This window comes from Cygnus atratus, chromosome 3 (genome assembly GCF_013377495.2).
Source record: "Cygnus atratus isolate AKBS03 ecotype Queensland, Australia chromosome 3, CAtr_DNAZoo_HiC_assembly, whole genome shotgun sequence".
NCBI lineage: Eukaryota > Metazoa > Chordata > Aves > Anseriformes > Anatidae > Cygnus > Cygnus atratus.
Window position 1 is genome coordinate 10,293,990 of NC_066364.1, and position 18,676 is coordinate 10,312,665.

Sequence of the window (18,676 nt, forward strand, 5' to 3'; positions counted from 1 at the left end):
CTGAGATAAGGATGAGGAGATCGCTCAACTATTATCGTGACGGGCAAAACAGACTCAGTGTAGGGAGATAGTAAGATTTATTGCCTATTACTAACAAGCTAGAGAAGTGAGAAACAAAGGAAAGAAACCAAAAGCACCTTCCTCCCTATCCACCCTCTTCCACCTCCTCCCCCCGAGCGGTGCAGGGGAACGGGGGAATGGGGGTTATGGTCAGTCTATAGCGCTTCTTCGCCGCCGCTCCTTCTCGGTCACTCTCATCCCCTGTGCTGTGGGGTCCCTCCCACAGGATGCAGTCCTTGCTGAACTGATCCGGCGTGGGCTGCCCACAGGCAGCAGCTCTTCAAGAACTGCTCCAGATATGGGTCCGTACCATGGGGTCCATCGCTCAGGAGCAAACTGCTCCAACCTGGGTCCCCCACAGACAGCAACTCCTGCCAGGCCACCTGCTCCTGCGTGGTCTCCTCTCCACGGGCTACACGTCCGGCCCGGAATCTGCTCCGGCAGGGGTCTTCCACAGGCCGCAGTCTCTGTCGGTGCAGGTCCACCTGCTCCACCGTGGTCTCCTCCACGGGCTGCAGGGTGGAACCCTGCTCCACCGTGGTACTCCATGGGCTGCAGGGGGACAGCCTGCTTCACCATGGTCCTCACCACAGGCCGCAGGGGACTTCTGCTCTGGCGCCTGGAGCACCTCTCCCCCTCCTTCTTCACTGACCTTGGCGCCTGCAAGGCTGTTCCTCACTCCTCTCACTCGCCCAGCTGCTGTGTGGAGCAGTAGTTTTTTTTTGGTGTTTTTTTTTTTTTTTCCTGTCTTAAATATGCTCTCACAGAGGCATAAAACAACATCACTTATTGGCTCAGCTCTGGTCAGCAGTGGGGCCCTAACAAAACATGGGGCAGCTTCTAGATCCTTCTCACAGAAGCCACCCCTATGGCCCCCTGCTACCAAAACTTTGCCACGTAAATCCACTACACCACACAACAGTGCTGCCTTTTCTGAAGAGGTGGGCCTATCTGCTTGCTAAGTCCATGTGGCAGCTGGGAAATTCATCCCTTGCAGATGTATGTAGAGGTAGTGTTGAATCTAATGGCTGTGCAGCCACCCAAAAAAAAAAATAGGGATACAGCTCTTAGTGCATAAACCTAGATGATGTCCTGCAAGAGAAGCGATAATTTCCCCACTTCTTAGGGGTGACGTGAGCTTTGCCACAGCTGGCAATGCTGTCTTGTGAGAGGGCACCTTCCTCTTGCTTTTAGGCCTAAGAGATTCAGCTCTGTTCCATTGCCTCTAATAAGTGCTCCCCTTGAAGGCTCATGGACTGGAGAGCCCAGAGAGCTGGATGGTTTCAGCGCCAGCCTGGGTTGAGAGCACAGTGGGGCTGGTGGCTCAGCAGGCACTAAGCGCTGAAAATCACCTCCGTGGATGTTCAGGATCAGGCATGAAGGAAAGGACACGTTTTGGGGTTGCTATCAGAGTGGGAGAGGCTGCTTTCATATCTGCTGCATGCTGGAGGAGCCTGATGGGGTTTCATCGTTGCTGCCAGCACAGCGCAAAGTCTGCAGCCCTGCCCAGGTGATGGTTATTCATTCACCGAACTTCAAAAGCCAGAGCAAGGTCACTTAGCACCTGAGCACACGCAGGTAAATCACCAGCTGTGTCAAAGAGCCCAAAGAGCCCAAAGAGCTTTAAAAGACACCCTGCCTCCTCACACAGCCTCTTTGGTGCACCACCAGCCTTTGATAAGGGAAACAAAGAAAGCAGTGAGCGGCAGAGGCCAAGAGGTAATGCTTAGTGCCAGCTTCAGCCCTGGGTTCCCACCTCACAGTATAGCTTCCTCCATCAGCCTGCAGATGAGGAGAGAAAAGAAGACTGAAGTGTTATCCCAGTTTTGATGGTTCATTGCTTCAACTCGTATTTTGGGGGGAACAGCAGACCGAAGGTAATGAGCATGGTAAACACAAGGGGTGTCTGTGGGACAGGGTGCCCCAGCACACGTGTCTTTATGAGTGCTCACTCTTGGCTCATTTGGCATTTAATTACTGAGACTATTCTTGCTGTGTGTTCTGCATAGCAAAAAATAAGGCTGATCTGGAGAAATGAAGGTCACAGCTGGGTAGTGGATATCTTTACCACTCAGAGGTCCACTGCCAACAGCAGGGAGTCCCTCAAAAACTTTCCATGGGTCTGAAATAAGGGATTCAAGAGACGGAGGAACAGGGATGTGTCCATGCATCAGGTTCTCCCTGCTGCATGATCAAAAGGGGAAGGATGAATCTCCATTCACAGCACACCCACCTCCTGGGCACCCCTCTCTCTGATGAAAAAGTCAACACTTACAGGGCTGTACGTTGCCAGTGGCTGGAAAGAAAATAATAGAGAAGCACAGTGAGATGTCCCTGCCTTCCAGCTGGCTTACAGCAGCCAAGGCTACTGTGGGAGAGCTGAGGGGTTTGTGGATCAAAGGAAATTCTGTCCCTTCTTACTCAATGTAAGATGCCTTTGCTATGCAGGGAAATGGAGAGAAGATAGACAGTTCTTGGGCTTTGAGGGAAAATCTGGCTTATAGGAGCTCATTTCCCCGAGATTAAATATCCTTTTTAGTTTAAATGTCATTCCCTGTGGAAAATTTTCATGGAGGAAGGGAGATTGAAATGAAGTTCAGGTGGATCCCTCAGACCAAGAAGGCACCCTTGAATTCTTTGCAACCATGGTTGTGTGATGGCAGCTTTCTCAGCCAAGCCCCTTGGGTCTGAGGAAGGTTCTCTAGATGGAAGAGCAAGAAGTGCTCTGGTATGAAACCAAGGCTTTGGTCTGTCCAGCTGCACCCTGGCCACCCTATAAGCAAACGGCTTATGCAACCCAGAGGCAGAGAATGTAAAACAGGGCAGCAAATCACACCCCGTCTGAGGAGAGATAAGGCTCTATTTTCGTTTTTCCCCGTGTTGTGGTCAACCCAGCCCAACAGAGCACCTGTATTTGGGATGCATTTTTCCCAGATGGCCACCAAGCCCAGCACGAACTGGACATTGGAGCAGCACTGCCCCATGGCAGGGTGTGTTTAACGGGGCATGGCAGAGCAATAGCAGGTCCTTGCTGGGACTGCAGGGAGTCATTTCAATAGGCAAAAATGGAGCTGATAGGAAATAGGTGAGGCTGAGCTGTGCTGGACAGTCACTGAGCAGGGACATCACCTGTTCTCCAACCACTGTGGCCATGGCCACTTGGTCAGCCAGCCTGGTGGCACCTTCCTCCTGCACCCAGCCTGCCGTGGCGGGTGGTCTGGCTTGGTCCCGAGGCTCCACAACAGCAAATATTATGTTTGAGGCTCCCTGTAATATTGACAGCCAGACACCGCAGTCTTTCATGCTAGACATTAAATATAGATCTAAATTTCTCAGCTGAAGAGAGGTTTTCCTTCCTGTCTGGCTGGCTATGTACATTAGCAAAGGAAAGCTTAGCCGGGCCTTTACAGACCTTCATTTTTCTGTTATACTTGCTGTATCACAAGTTCCCCCGCTAAACTGAAAACCGAGGCATTTCTTGTGGCATCCAAGCTGCAAATTGGAATGTCAGGTAAAATGAAGACTTATAGGGTTGTAATTCCCCAGGAGAAAAGAGGGGCCCCGTCCATAAAACACTTCTGTCAGCTCCTTGGAAAGCTTTCCAGCAAGTTCAGCCTCCGAAGGAGGAATTTATAAGCCGGTGATGATTAAAATCCAGAATTGCAAAAATAGCTAGCAGCCATTGCATAAAGGGCTACTTGGGTCCAAGTCAATAATAGCACGGCTAATGGAAAGGCAGCGAGTGCTCCATACGTAATTCAATCACAAGGTGAAATGTGCCACAGCCTGGGGATCCCCACAGGCCGACACCAGACGTCAATACCTGATGCCGAGACTCGGGTTTCCTCTTGAGGAGCACTCGGGGCCTAGCACAGATCTGGTATAAAATGGGGGGAAATCCAAAACAAGTGGACAGATTCACCTTCCCTACTCAGGTCAGGCACTGAGCACAGGGGGCAGGATCTGGCCCAGAGGTCCCGGAGATAGCGTGAGCCGTGGCAGAAGAGGCTGCTCTGGCTCTGCCCACCCTTAATTCTCTCCTCACACAACTCCAGTCGTGCAGCATTCCCCAAGTAGAAGTCCGCACCTTTTCACCTTCAGAGCCGGCCTATTTCTGCTCTTTGGCATTCAGAAATAAGTCTCCCTCCCTCCCAGGAAGGAGCCACGCTATAAATATCTCCGTGCAAGTTTTCCGAGTCCGAACAGTCACAGTGCCACTCCTCGCCCAGCAGCAGTGAGCCTAGCTGCTTCTGCAGTGCCTTTAATAAAGTCAGTATGCTGCTACAGCTCCAAGTGAGAAGAAAAGGAGACACACAGGAGCTGCAGTCACGGTGGTGTAGACATCTGCAAGACAAAGTTAGGAAGATCTCTTCTAACTTCGATATATCAGATGGTCCAAGAGGACTGTGGAAACTGAATGAAATAGTGAGCATTTTCAACTGTTTTATAGTGGGCTCAAAGCACTCCAAAAAATAGGACACCAGTTTTGTTAGGTAGTGGCTGAACAGATGGAAACTGTGTGAATTGAGGGGCTCTGGAAGGAGGGAGGATGTTGCCTGAGAGGATCGGCAGCAGGCCCAGGAGCAGAGCAGAGGGCTCCTGACACCATGCAGCAGTGCACCAGGAGGCCACGCTTTTCCTGCCTGAAAAGGGCTTATTAACAAAAATTAAGCAACGCCAAACTGCAGGTGGCATTTCTCTGACCCAGCCACCACTGCCACCTCTGGTCCCCATCAAAAACCAGGAGCTGAGCAGCAGCTGCCACTGCATCCCGTTAAACTCTCGGGACACAAAAACAAAGGGTGCAGAAGGGCCTGGAAATGGAGGAAGAAATGCTTCCCCAGCATGTTTCCCCTGAGAAGAAGGTTTCACCTGAAGCATTCAAACCCCACCACCAACAGCCCAGCCCCAGAGACACTGTGCATCTCAGTGACAGCCCCATAGACCCCAAAACCAGCTGGCAGATCATACGAACTGCATAGAAACACCAGGTTCTGGTAATCCCAAGAAATAGAAGCTCTAGACTAAAAGATGCTGTCAGACTGTTCAATACCTAACTGCCAGCTGGGGCCACTTCGGGGAATGGTGGCTCTGGATATGTTGTGTGCGGTGAGAAGTCTCATGGGCAGGACTGAAACAGCCTGAAAGGAAGAACCCTTCCAACATACATGGCTGTATTTCCTTTGCCTCATGTTTTCTGGGTCCTGTAAGCAGTAGGCACTTGATCCTCAAAAGGAGAAGAAATATTTAGAGGGAAAAAATAAAAATCTTTGTGAGCCATCTACAAGGGAACTTGAGGAGAAGGGGGGGACCTGGGACCTCCTTGGCCTCATTTACTTCTTATCTACAAGGAAAAACATGGAGAGCCAAGAGCTTCCCCAGCTGTACAGAAATTATATGAGTGAAGGCCAGATTTGGTGCAGGTTGTGTCTGTGGCCAGGTAAGAGCAGTGCAGAGATGTGGATAGAGGTGCCACTTCTTATCCAGTCATCAAGCAGTTTGGGAGCTTGGCAGCTGTGCCACAAGTTTCACGTGGAAGGAGCGGACAGCCTACATCCCCTCGCACTGGCAGCTCTGCTGCAGGTCCTCCCCATCCACACTGAAGGATTGGGAAGGGTTGCTTTTTTTAATTCTTCTAGCTGTTAAAATAAACCCAAGGTAGATTAACATGGGTCCTCTGCTTAGCTAGGTGAAGGGAAAGGAGAGGAGTTGGCTTAAAGGTGAAGCAAGGAATTCAGTCCACCATGGAGCATCAGGGATCTGCATCCTGCCCCCTTGCTCCCACCGGCTCAGACCTCACCACCAGCTCTCCAAAGCAAGCAGCGAAGCTGATGGCTTAACAACGTGGGAGAGGGACCTGGAGCCACAGAGCAGCGGGTCTTGGTCTGAATGGGTTAGCTGGGTTGTCACTGCTGCAAGTGGCATGAGGTGGTGATGGCAGCACAGGTTCACGGGCAGCAGAGCATCAGGACGTTGAAGACCCACGCACGTGCCAAAACCAGTGTGGAGAAAAGCTTGCAAGGAAGCGGGAATAATTCTGACTAAACGAAGACACTGAACAAGCTTGAGAAGCAAGTAATTCCCTACACACACCATCATTTACTCACCTAGGAAGCATCCCTTCCTTACACCACTGCCTGCAGCCCGAGCAGGGCACGCACCTCAGCATGCAGCACGGTTTGCTACGAGCGATTTGTCGACCTTGCCGAGCGAAGCTGAGCTCCTGGAGGTGTGGGAGTAAACATTTTACCAGTGCAGTCTAGCTCCATCAGTCCTGATCACGAATAGGCGTTTGCAGGCTTTCAATGCCACTTTCAGCTCCTCATTTAGAAGAGAAAAACAAAGCTGCTTTCCGTGACTGACAGCGATGGAAAATAAAATCAGCTGGTTTGGCCACAGAAACAGGCCCAGCGTGAGAAGCAGCGGTGACTCAGCTCCCTCTCACCTTCCCCGGTCTGATTTTGCCTCCCTGCTGGCAGAAGGCACGAGTCAGGGTGCAGCCAGCGAGCAGGGCTCGGCTTTGAGCACAGCCCCGTGCCCCTGGGCTGCGTCCTCCCTGCACGTGTCCTGGGGCGCAGCCACCCAAACCCTCCTGGTTGTCTTCTCTGGCTGGGAGGAGCACCTTATATTTGTATCCGCATTGTTCACCATGACAAAAGCATCGCTAAACAAAGGTGAGATGGTTTGGCGTGAAGCCAAGGGGAAAGGCTGAAGGAAATAGTCAAGATTAATAGTCCAAGACTTTGCCTGCTCATGCTTTCGCTTTACCATAGGGATGATGGATTTCCTCCAGAGATGCTCAAGAGAAAATCAGGGACTGAAGCATCTCCCTAGGAGAAGTCCAGCTGAAAATTTTCCACCCATAAAGGCAAATTCACAGACTGGGACATCCACCAGGCTACAGTTCCTCCAAGAACATTTAGGAAAGGACCAAACCCCAGGGGCTTGCCAAGACAAGTAACGTCTACCTGCTTTCTAAAAAAAGGAGAACAACAGTCAGACAGGAATGACTGCGAGGTGCACAAGAAATTTGTGAGTGTCAGTGGACGTTTAGGACATTCAGTCCATTTGTAGGACTTTAATGCTTCCCATTTAAGAACCGATTTGATCCAGTAGCTCCCTTCAGTTTGTACAGACAGCAAATATGTGTATTCAGTAATTTAGAAACAAGGTTTTCCTATACCAGGGAAAAGGCTCATTAATCTTGGCACATTAGGCATCTATCAGCAACCCATAGGCAGGAGGTCAGATTTTAAGTACAAGGAGGTGATGCCCAGAGCAGCGTTCTGGTGCCAGAATTAGAGGTTTGGGGAGAAAACAATTAAAACATGCCAATTTAGCAGGGTGGAAAGATCACTACTGACAAATTCTCCCTTGCTGACTCCTGCATAACATGGTGGGTAGGACAACCACCAGGACATCGGGATATTTTTGAGTGTCAGCTAACCCTCAGCTTACAAGATCAGCATAATTTAGGTTAGAAGGATCTCAGGAGGTCACCTGGTCTAAGGCTGGGTTAACACAGAGATTAGTTCAGGTGAAACACCAACATGAATTTCTTCTGGATTGGCAGACAGCTTCTGTTTGACCAAACCTCTGCTTGGTGGCAAGCGGTGCATCCAGCAAAGATGAAGAGAAAAACCAACCCTGCCTCTTCCTCGGGCTGGGCGTTGCCATTCAGTGCTGTGCTCCACAGAGACACAGCCCAGGACAGAAGGACTCGGGGGGAAGGAAAAGGCTCAGCCAAGCCCTCAGCAAACCAAGCATCCATTAGAAAAAGCAGGGCTGCTACTTTCTAGGATCTGCAGCCCTTAGCCAAGGGACTAGGCTGGTTGGGAACCAGTCTCAGGCACCCCAGTAACTCAGGCAGCGTGGCTGGGCACTGGCGTGTTGCCTTCTGCACTGGGGGATTTTTGCTGAAAGCATCTAATGGATTCTTGGGAACTGGTGTTTTGTGTTTCGTTTATTATTTTTTTTCCTTCAGGGATATTCATTATTTTTATAGTACCATTTCCAGGCACAACAGGAGTTGTCTAATCTGTGCTGTTTAAAATATTAAAAAAAAGGCTGTGGAGCTTTATGAGAGATGTCAGGAAATTCTGCAGAACAGTTATGAAAGTCACAAATTCTGGAAAATTTACATCCTGCAGGTGTCGTGGGTGAAGTGATCCCATTAGCATAGCTATTTCCATATGATTTTGCAGACCTATCTTTTGTCCAGACTAATATCAACCACCTGTGTTGTCTACAACATTGCTGAGGAGCCTCCATCACCCGACCTGCAACATTTCCCTGGTCCAGAAATGCACATTACAGACAGTCGCAAATCCACCAGGGCTTCACCCTGGGTGGAAAAGGGCTTAAAATCTGATTATATTTGCACAACAAAGATGATAGCACACTTAGCTTTAAAGACAAGATTACTATAACTTCATAAAGCCTCAAATTAATACCTTGTCCAACAAATGTTTCTGCAGTAGAAAAGCAATCTTTTTGCAACCTTTGCTTGAATTTGCTCTTCTTTGTTTGCATTGTTAGGGTTGAGAAGCCCACGCTTCATTTTGCAGAGCAGGCAGCATCCACGGATGCCTCCCTGCAGGGATGCTGAGATGTGAGTCCTGGGCAGCCCCCAGCCCCGCAGGCACCCCCCTTTGTTTCATTCCCCAACCCAGCAAATTTTGGAGTGTGAGCACTTTCTTTTGTCTGTTTTGTTAGCTTTTGAGAGTGTAGCCACCAGCTCCCCCTGCAAAATTAACATGTGGCAATGTACACTTTTCTTGCTTTTATTAAAACGCTTCGTGTACAAAACTAACACTGGGCCAGTCTGCCAGTGGAAGAGCTGCAGGTTCAGAGACCGGTGTGTGACTAGAGATAGCTATCTGGGAATGCCTAATAAAAATTGCTTTTAATTTTAAATGCCTGTATCTTCAACAATAAGAGCAACCAATGTGTCCCTCTGTCTGTCCTGGGTCCAAGCCTCAGCTGGCTGCAGCTTGACCTCTATCTTGTCTCGCCCTGGTTCTTGCTGCCAGTAATCCTAGCCTTCCGTGGCTTGTCCAGGCTGATTTTTCCCCTGAAACCTGATCCTTTTTCAACAGATCAAAGGGAGCAAAATGAGAAACTTCTGCAGTGACCCTGGAGCCACGTCAGCGTGACGTGGCCGAGCCATCGCTGCGGGTCAGCCTGCCTGTACCGATAAACTGACCCCGAGACAAACCACAAAGTCCCACAGCTTAACAGAGTGCCCGAGCTCAGGATCTCTGGTGGAGGGTCTCCATACGTTATTTACATCCTGCCTGCTATGTGCTAACCTGTACGGGAGGGAGGCCGTGCTGGATGCTGCCCTGAAGCACTAGGAAGATTCCAGATGAAGAAGGTTCAGAGGAGGAATGGCCTTTCATGAAACCCCGCTGGTCCATCTGAAAAAGGCAGAGAAGCCTCCAGGCACCAAAGCGCCTTCTTCAAGCCTGAAAAGCTCACATTGAGCTCCAAATGTAACAGGGCAGTGTTAATTGCTGAGCCCACCCAAGAGGAGATGCTGCGGGGGTGTGGGAGCCATGCAGGCTGTTAGCAAGGAGCCCCGGCATTAGGCACACCTTTGTGAAATTCCTAGCTGCGAGGCAATTACTGCAGTTTGCTTCCCTTTTCACCTCTTTACTGGTATATGTGTGTCTTTGTCTTGCCAGCACCTCATTGTAGTTAATGCTTGGGAGGGTTTGGAGGGAAACTGCTGCAGTCGTCAGCAATGCGAGGTGTCCTGAGCCATCAGGAGGCACTGAGCTCTCTCCTACCCAGTCCCTTGGTGCTCTAGGTGGTGGCAATGGTAGTGTCACTTCCCCCTGAATGTCAGAGAAAATCAGAAGAAATTATGAGAAATTATGAGTTATTTTAGAGCAGCCTGAAACTCGGAGTTTCTTCCAGATGTTCACAAGGGTATGGGTGCCTTAAGCCTGAAACATAAAGGTTATTTTCCTCTCAGGAATTTAAAAAAAAAAAAAAAAAAGGAATATATATTCAAGCCTGCTTGGATACAGAAGGATGAAATCCACTGCACAAAAGCGTGGGAGCAGGAGAAAGGGCTCCTCCAGTGCCCTGGGGGGGTCCCAGGGCTGCCACTGCCCTCCTCTTCCAGGAGAGGAAGGGGACATTATTGTGCAAATGAGCCTGCCAGGAAATCCGTTTTGTTTCCAAATGCCTATCTCCAGCCCTGTCCCGTCAAGCTCTGAATGAGGATGAATGGCCTAAAAGCAATGGAATTAAGCATTTAGGGCAAAATCCCACCGAGCTTTCGGTTTCAAGCAGGCAGACCAGCAGGCTAGGGCAAAAATGTGTCCGTATATTTAGTGCATGCCGTAGGCAGCCATCTGATTGTCCTCCTGCTACACTGCCAGGGTCCAGTGTGGGCATCACATCGGCGCCTCTGGTTCTAAGCCTCACTCTCACACCCCACCTTCTACCTTGACTCTGATATTTCGTTTGTGAAGAGAAACGGCCCATCTGTAGCTTACCGGTATAGCAAATGGTACTGAATTGGGCATGGATAATAAATGTACTGGCACCTCAAAGGTAACCACAGAGCCTCCCGCTTCGTGGATGCTCTGAAGAAGTGAAAATCGCTCTGTGCTTCTGCACGGGGTGCGACCGGCCACAAAACTTGATCTGTCCGGTTGCTGCTTGTCACCGACAGGCAAAACTGGAGGGGTGAAGGTTCCCTGTGGGAACAGACCCGCGGCGGTGGGATCCAAACCTTTCTCCAGGAGGTTCCTTGAAGCTCATCAGCCTGGTGCACCCCAACATTTCTGCTGGCTGCCTACTGTGAAGTGTCTTCATGCACAGACGGGTTAGCCAGACCTCCAAATGGCTCTTCAGCCCCACAGGGGCAAGTGTCCTGTCTTAGATCCTTCAAAGTTAGCTCTACAAAACAGCAAAAGGAGGTTTTCATGCAATTTCTATCTATGATACTACAAAACCAGCAAAGCCAAGAAAGAACTGGATCCACCAGTGCTACAGATCTCTAAAATCTGAAAGGTCAAACCAAGCTTTTTTTTATTTTCTGCATCCAAGGAATAAAACCCATGAAGGAATTGCAGTTAGTGACTCTGATTCTAGTAAAATACTTGTGGTCGTCCTCAAGCTACTTTATTTTTCCTCTTATTACAGGGAATTTGTGTCCATTTTTCTACTGGACTGCTAAACAGGATCTGCAATTTGCTGCATACACGGTGAAGCAGATAGAGCTAAACGAAGTTATTGCTGCAAAAACAAAAGGCTGTATAAGATATCGCCACAATTTCTGCTCCCGCTTACATTCAAGCAACCCCACTGTATGTGGAGTTGCACGAGAGCTAAAATAACCTGCCAAAAACACGCGGTTTGATTTCAATACGCGACATTAAAGCTCCCTTTGCCAAAACTAGCAGGGATATTCACTGACTTCTTTCTCCCACCAAAGACGATGTGTCATGTTTTGGCACACCCTTCCAAGATGGCTTTCTAAACAAAGTCTCCATCTGGCCATGCGAGGACCGCTTACAGCTCCTGCGGCAGTGTCTCCAAAATGGAAGAAGCCGCTGACTTTCCTTCCCCAGGTGGCTTCGTTTTCAGGCTTCGTCCAATTTGAAATAATGAAGGTAATTACCTTGTAAGCACCTTAGTGGAAAATATTGGTATAGTTAATTATGCAGAGGTGCAACGCTAACTCATTTCCCAGTGTTTAAAATACAAATATTAATGCTTTCTCCTTTGGGACGTCGAGAAGATTACTTATTGCTGCAGTCCGACAGAATCTGTAAGTTCTGCAGCTGTCCCAGTCGCTTTAAGGCAAAAGTTTGTCACGCTGATTTTAATGTCCCTGGTTGGTGTTGTGCAGGATGCGGAGGCTTTTGAGGAGTTTGCAAGAATGGAGCCTTTGGCAGAGGCCCTTTAAACATTAAAAACTGAGATTTAATTTCAAAGGATGTTTTAAGACCAAAACGTGATTTTAGGATTCTCAACCTGAAGATGAGAAACTCACTCCGAATATCAGGAGAGATGTAAATCCTTGGAGACTGATACCCAAAACACAGTGCTTGGGTATCTTAAGATATCCTGGCTAAACTGGGTGAAAACGCAGCTGCCTTTCCCTGAGGTTTGGGTGAAACCACGCAGCAAACTCCCGGCACGGACTGCACCTTGCGTTGTATCTAAAGCCTTGAAAACGCAAAGCCAGGTTTTTCCACGTGATTTCTGATTGACTTTCCAGTCGTGGAACAAGGAGCCCGCTATTTCTACGTGAGTCTGTCGGGGAAAAAAAAAAAAAAAAAATGCCTGATTGCTTTCGGCAGGAGGCTGGCAGAGCCCTCCGTGAGCAAACAAGCAAAAGCAGCCAAACGCGTTGTGTTTGCCTTGGTATTGGGTAACGTTTCGGAACAATCCGGTGCGCCCCAGCAAGGATTCACATGGGAGACAAACAGAAGGCTCGACTCCTTTCTCACACCTCTGCAAAAGGAGGCGAGAAGATTTACAAAAATGTTAATCTGGTTGAGGTTTCTCTCATAGGTACCTAAAGGAGTTTTTCTGGGGTTAAAAAATAAATAAATAAGGAGACGTTGGCACTTTGGGCACGGGCTTTGTTCTTCAGCAGCGTCACACCAGCCCACCTCTCCAGCCAGAAGCCACAGATACTGCAGGTGAAGGTGGCAGCAGCAGCACACGCAGGGCACCGGGCCCCGAAGCACCAGGTCAGAGGAGGGGCAGAAGTGTGTGGCCAGGCTTTTTACAGGGCTATGGCAATTAAGGAGGCTGGCGATTGGGAAATTAGCTCTGTGGCTTAGGCTTCTGCAGCAAGCGGAGCCAGTCCACGAGCCCTGCTGCAGCGAGCGGGGCCGTGCTGTCCAGAGGGGATGCCGCTCACTACATAAGAACTGTTTTTAATCTAAATTCTGATCTTGAAAAACAATTCTTATGGCCTTGCCACGTTCAGTTCTCTGCCTGCTTCGTCACCTCGCAAGCCAAAGCCTTGCCTGTACACGAAGCAGCGAGCGAAGCCCTCACCCCCACCGCAGCCTCATCCCCCAGCCCACCTTGGGGGCAAGCAGCAACCAGGACGGATTAACCACCACCCACACACATCCACCTGTGGAAATTAAGAAACCAGCTCCCCTGAAGGCAACCGCCACCACCAGCCCTCCAAAAACCACCCAAGACGTATTGCAGCCAGAGGAGAAAGTACCAAGGGGAGCAGATGTGGGCATGGGGCAAACTCTGGTCCATCTCTCCCCCATCGGGGTGTGTTATAACCCCTCCAGCCCCTGTAAATCACAACGCTGCTTCCTCAGATGTCAGCATAGAATCTTTTTAATACTTTACATAAAAAACTGCATACACAGTTCATAATTTTATGTAAACATCATATACATCTCAGTTTTTGCCATGTCAGTTTATTAAAAACAAACGAAGGAAAAAAAAAACAGTCTCAGTACCACTGTTGGGGGAAGGGAAAAAAGTAAACAAACATAAATGGATAAGTTTGTTCTCTGAACCAGAGAAACGCAAGATTATTTTCACCCGGGTCTGCTACCCTGTGAAAATAAGTTTTAAATAAACCTAAATTCATTAAACTGCCCTTTAGTATTAAAGTCTGATGTACTCAATGTGTAAGGAACAGTGTTTTCACCCATTTTTTTTTTCAAGGCAAAAAGATACAGTGGTTTTATTTACGCTTGTGTTGAAGTCACAATTTTAAAAACAAGGCCCAGATGAGGTTGCTGAGTGTTTCCAATGCTACAGTGTTGTACGCAGATGACAAGTGCATTGAGTGTTTAATTCAAAAAAAAAAAAATCCAAGTTGTGCAAAGTAACTTCTTTTGAAAATAAACTTAAATAAATCCCAATCAACGTATCTGCAGAGGACAACATTAAATGAAGGAGCAGGCACCAAGATCATAATATGGCAATATCACCCTCTCCCCTTGCTCATCCTGCCTTGTCCATCAAGAGCAGGATGTCCAGCAAGGAGGACAGAGCGGTCCAGCTTCACTTTCCAGCCCACAGCTGGAGACAGTTGGAGGCTCGTGCTGCCAGCAGGCACCAGCTCGCCTCGGGCAAGTTCCTTTGCACAACACAAGTCCCAGCTGGGCACCCCCTCCCCACCTCACTTTAAATAAGCACCCCCTGCACTACCCCAGTTTTGCACAAGACAGAAAAAAAATGTAAGATATATACAGGCTTCGCTCGGGATGACCCTCCCCGGTCCTCGGGGTACTAACTTCCACAGCAGGTCAGAACACCCGCTGGAGAGGCGAGGACGCTGCAGGCAGCCCGAGAGATGCAGCCCTTCCCCAGCCCGCCTCGGGGGAGGCACATGCACGCAGGAGGCACCAGTCCCTTGGAGCATCTCAGCTCCACCGCTCTCCTCTTGCAAAACAGAGGAGGCTGTCTGGAAGCCGGGAGCAGCAGGTGGTGGGCAAAGGGGAAGAGCCGGGCGCAGTGCTTGCTCAGTCCAGTCCCAGCAGCTGTTTGTCGTTGAGAGTCAGCGATTAACTGGCAGGGGCCAGCGAAGGAGAAGGCTTCTCTCCAACCGATTCCCAAGACTCTGGGCATGCAACCCCCCCCTCCCTCTGTCCCCACGGCTGAGCCAGCACAACCCTTTTTGGCCAAGGCTAAGGGAGCATGCCCCCTCCCTTAACCCCCACCCCAATTCATCGCCAGCCCCCAGCAGAGGGAACAGGCAGATGCTGTGTGCGTGCGTAACCCAGCTCCTCTCCACCCACCAACAGGTGACCCAGGCGCTGTGCCCAGCGCCGTGCTCCAGCCGCTCCCTATAGCACTTTGCAGCAGTTGATGCAGCCGTTCTGGGTGCCGTAGCGCTTCTGCAAGGCTGCCCGGGTGGCGGTCTCGAAGACCTCCCGGACGCCCTCCTTGGTCTTGGCCGAGCACTCCAGGTAGTCGTAGGCCTGGATGCGAATGGCCATGGCGCGGCCATCCTCGGTGCGCACCGGCTCCTGCTTCATGCGGGCCAGCTCGTTGCGCACGTGCTCGTCGTTGCGCAGGTCTTTCTTGTTGGCCACCAGGATGATGGGGACGTTGGGGCAGAAGTGCTTGACCTCGGGCACCCACTTCTCTGGGATGTTCTCCAGAGAGTCCGGGCTGTCCACGGAGAAGCACATGAGGATCACATCGGTGTCCGGGTAGGAGAGGGGGCGCAGGCGGTCATAGTCCTCCTGGCCAGCAGTGTCCCACAGGGCCAGCTCCACCTGCTTGCCGTCCACCTCGATGTCGGCCACGTAGTTCTCGAAGACGGTGGGCACGTAGACCTCAGGGAACTCATCCTTGCTGAAGACGATGAGCAGGCAGGTCTTGCCACAGGCGCCGTCCCCCACCACCACCAGCTTCTTGCGGATGGCGGCCATGGCCAAGCTCGCCAAGCTGGCCTTGCCCTGCAGCAGGACGATGGCAGCGCCCTCCTGCCCGCGGCCGCCTCCCGCTTCCTCTCGCTTCTCACAGGACACCGTGGCGAGCCGGGCCCGCGCGGGCAGGCAGGCAGGCCCTCCTCAACTCCCCGCCTCTGGGGCACGCTCGGACACTCGGTCCCACCCGGCTGGGCTCAATTCCCGGCGGCGGAAACGCCACCGAGGCCGCCTGCGTACGGCCGGTGGAAGCAACTCCGACTCGCGCCGCTGCTCGCCGCCAACTGCCGCAAGCCGCGGCCCGGCGCCGCTATTTAAAGGCGCTCGCGACTTTCTTAATATAGCCAGCCAATGGGGAGGCAGAGAGTGAGGTCATCCCTGGCGGGGAGCGACCCGATTGGTTGGGCTTGTGAGGGCGGGAGGCGGGGTTGGGAGGTGGGTTTGGGGGGAGCGGGGCTGAGGAGCTGAGGGGCGGTGGCGGGCTCGGGGCTGAGGGGACGGGGGCGGCTGTGAGGGGAGATCTGGGGACGGAGGGCATGGAGCCGGCCCGAGGGTGGTCCCCTGAGGGAAAATCCCCCGGGGGAAGCCGCCGTGCCCCCGGTACCGGCTGTAAAACCCGGGGAAAGCCGACCGGAGGCTGTTTGGGGTAAAATACTTGGGGCTTGGTTGGATACCCGGCCGCTTCCCGTCGTGAAAGGAAAAAGCTGGTCACGTTCGCGTCCCTCTCCTGCCTTTGGGCAAAAGGGAGCTGAGGGGTTATAAACCGGGAGAAGCAGCAGGCTTGAACCGAAATGCCCTTTTGGTCTCCGCTGACAGATATCGGAAGTCCTAGTAATTAAAAAATGAATGTGGAAAATAAGAGTATAAATGACCGGCCTTCAGGCTGCTTGGAGGCTGGGGCTGCGTGCCTCGGCACTGACAGACAGCTCACATTAATGTAGCCCTGCCTTGTAAAATCTCACTGAAATTCCTGGTACAGGCTCACTCTGTCCCTGTTAAAGCTATCGCTGTTTGCTGGGTGCTGTCTGAAGCTCGTTTCCCTGCAAGTGTTTCCACCCAGGCGATTTTCACCCCCAGACCTGGCCTTCCCTTGCTAGCCAGTGCTGCCATTAGTGAATAGAACAAAACCCAGACAATACGATTGTTGTTAAAAGTTGCATTTAAAAACACCCACTTAAAGACCAAATACACCATTGAGCATATCACATTCCTTGACAGGTGACTTCCAGTAGAGTTACAGAAGTGTGTGTTAATAGGGCATATGGTTCGCTTACGATACACTTAATCCTAGGCATTGAAATGTAATTCATCTTCTGTGAGGTTTTTCTTTTTTGTAATTCCTATTTCTCTCTTTCAAAAGAACACGTCTGTCTGTTGGGTGATGGATGGGTTTGTACCTTGATCTTAAGTTTGTACAGCGTCTTTCACATGAAGTCAACATAATAAATTCAAACTGATGTTTGAACAAAAACCAACCTATGAAAGTGTAGTCACGGTCATCAATGTTCTCCAGTACCTTTGAACTTCTAACATGCTAAATTTTGGATTGGCATTGTCCCTTTACCATTATTGTCATTGCTCGCAATTTTAAATTCTTCATGAACCCCAAAGAAGTCACTGATGTAGAAGTCTTCTTTCCACGCTGTCATGTCCTTTCCGTGATGGAGCATTAGCAGCTCGTAGCTATTTTCCCTATAAATATCCCAAGCATGTAGAACCACTTTGACAGGCAAGTGGGGTCAATTTGCAGTACAATGCAAGTCTTAATACCTTTCCTGTTTTTAAGTTCCTTGAAGCTCTCCCTCAGCACTAAATGGATGATGTTTTTTTCGTCGGAGTTCAGTGCCACCTTGCGGCAGCCCTGCTGCCTTGGGTGCCCTGTTCCTTAGGCTCGGAAGCTGGAAGCCCCACACCTCTGAGGAGACAGCAGGAAAAGCTGCAAGCAAGTGCTTTACAGCTCGTGATAGGTGCTGCTTAAATATATGTTTGAATTCATTTTTATATGACTTTTGGTTTGCACGAAGAATCATGCCCGAGTGTTTGATTTTTTCTTTTCATCAGCAAAACGCTTCATTAAATAGAAGAAAGAGCCACCCGAATGAGCAATTATGTTGATTGTCTCCTCCGTGCTGCGCCGTGAAAGGCAGGGAAACACGCAGCTTAGTCATTTCACAGCACACCGCTCTGCTGTTCACCCGGAGTGCTGCTAGCAATTACCTGTGTGCCTCAGCGCGCAGAAAGCAAACTTGAGCAGCCCACACTCATACCCTTCTAACTCTTGTAGCCTTCAAGACAGGGGGGTCTTGTCCAAACCATCTGCTCACCCCAGCTTCCAAACTATGCTCAGGAAGTGCTCTGAAAAGGTCCAGCTAACCCATGTCACACCGATAGCAGGGACTCTTACAATAGAACAGAGCAGATACAGTTCCAATACCCAGTTAACCTCCCAGCCCCTGGTGGCCTGAGCTATGAATGCCTCACTCACTAGCAAAATCTTGCTTCTGTAGTCTTCAACACAGTTATACTGAATGTTTGATCTCCCAACTTTCAAGAAGGACTCCAGCAAAGTCTGTGTAATTCCAGGATGTGGGGTTTCAAATGCCCGCAGGCCCAGTTCTGCGACTCACATAGACTGAGACTGCTCTCATGTCACTGGCCTAGGTTATGCTCCGGCAAGGGCCTCAAGGTGTTGTGGTTATCACACATTTAAACTTAAATGCCTTTTATACCTTTGTACTTTATTACCTGTGACACGATGATGGCCTGGGTTTCATACTAAATGTAAATATGCAACATGCCACTTTTCTCTTGTAGTTTATTCAGCCCATAAATATCAGAAAGCTTCATCATCAATTCCCCTGATATGATTTTGCACTGAAGTAGAAGGAAGCACTATACGGTATGTGCACTGAGCTGTCTAAGTGGGAGTGAGGAAGCCTTAATTTATATTTTTTCAGATATATGTTTCTGTTCTCTGGAGCATCCTCTTTTCAGCCCGTATATGAAAGTGTGAAATGAGCCAGTTTCAAGAACAGCAGCAATCAGGAGTTGTACGTAGGAATCCTTTCTTCCTCCTGCTTAGATCACGGAAAATAGGAATCTGACCAGCGTTGCAGTGCTGCGAGTGCAGGAGAAGGAGGAACTGCAGCAGTCCTGTAACTGAGTACAGTGGATAATAACCTGTGGAAGTACCTAGACTTCCTTCTTGAGGTGGTGACTGAGAGCAGAGA

At 50.1% G+C, this 18,676-nt stretch overlaps 1 protein-coding gene across 1 annotated transcript; it reads right to left on the reverse strand.

The window, feature by feature from the left end:
* Nucleotides 1-13,379: 13,379 nt before the first annotated feature.
* Nucleotides 13,380-15,752, reverse strand: RHOB (ras homolog family member B). The gene has a single exon (XM_035560147.1). It carries the CDS (start codon nucleotides 15,447-15,449, stop codon nucleotides 14,859-14,861), a length of 591 nt encoding a protein of 196 aa, XP_035416040.1. The 5' UTR covers nucleotides 15,450-15,752; the 3' UTR covers nucleotides 13,380-14,858.
* Between the last annotated feature and the right edge of the window lie 2,924 nt (nucleotides 15,753-18,676).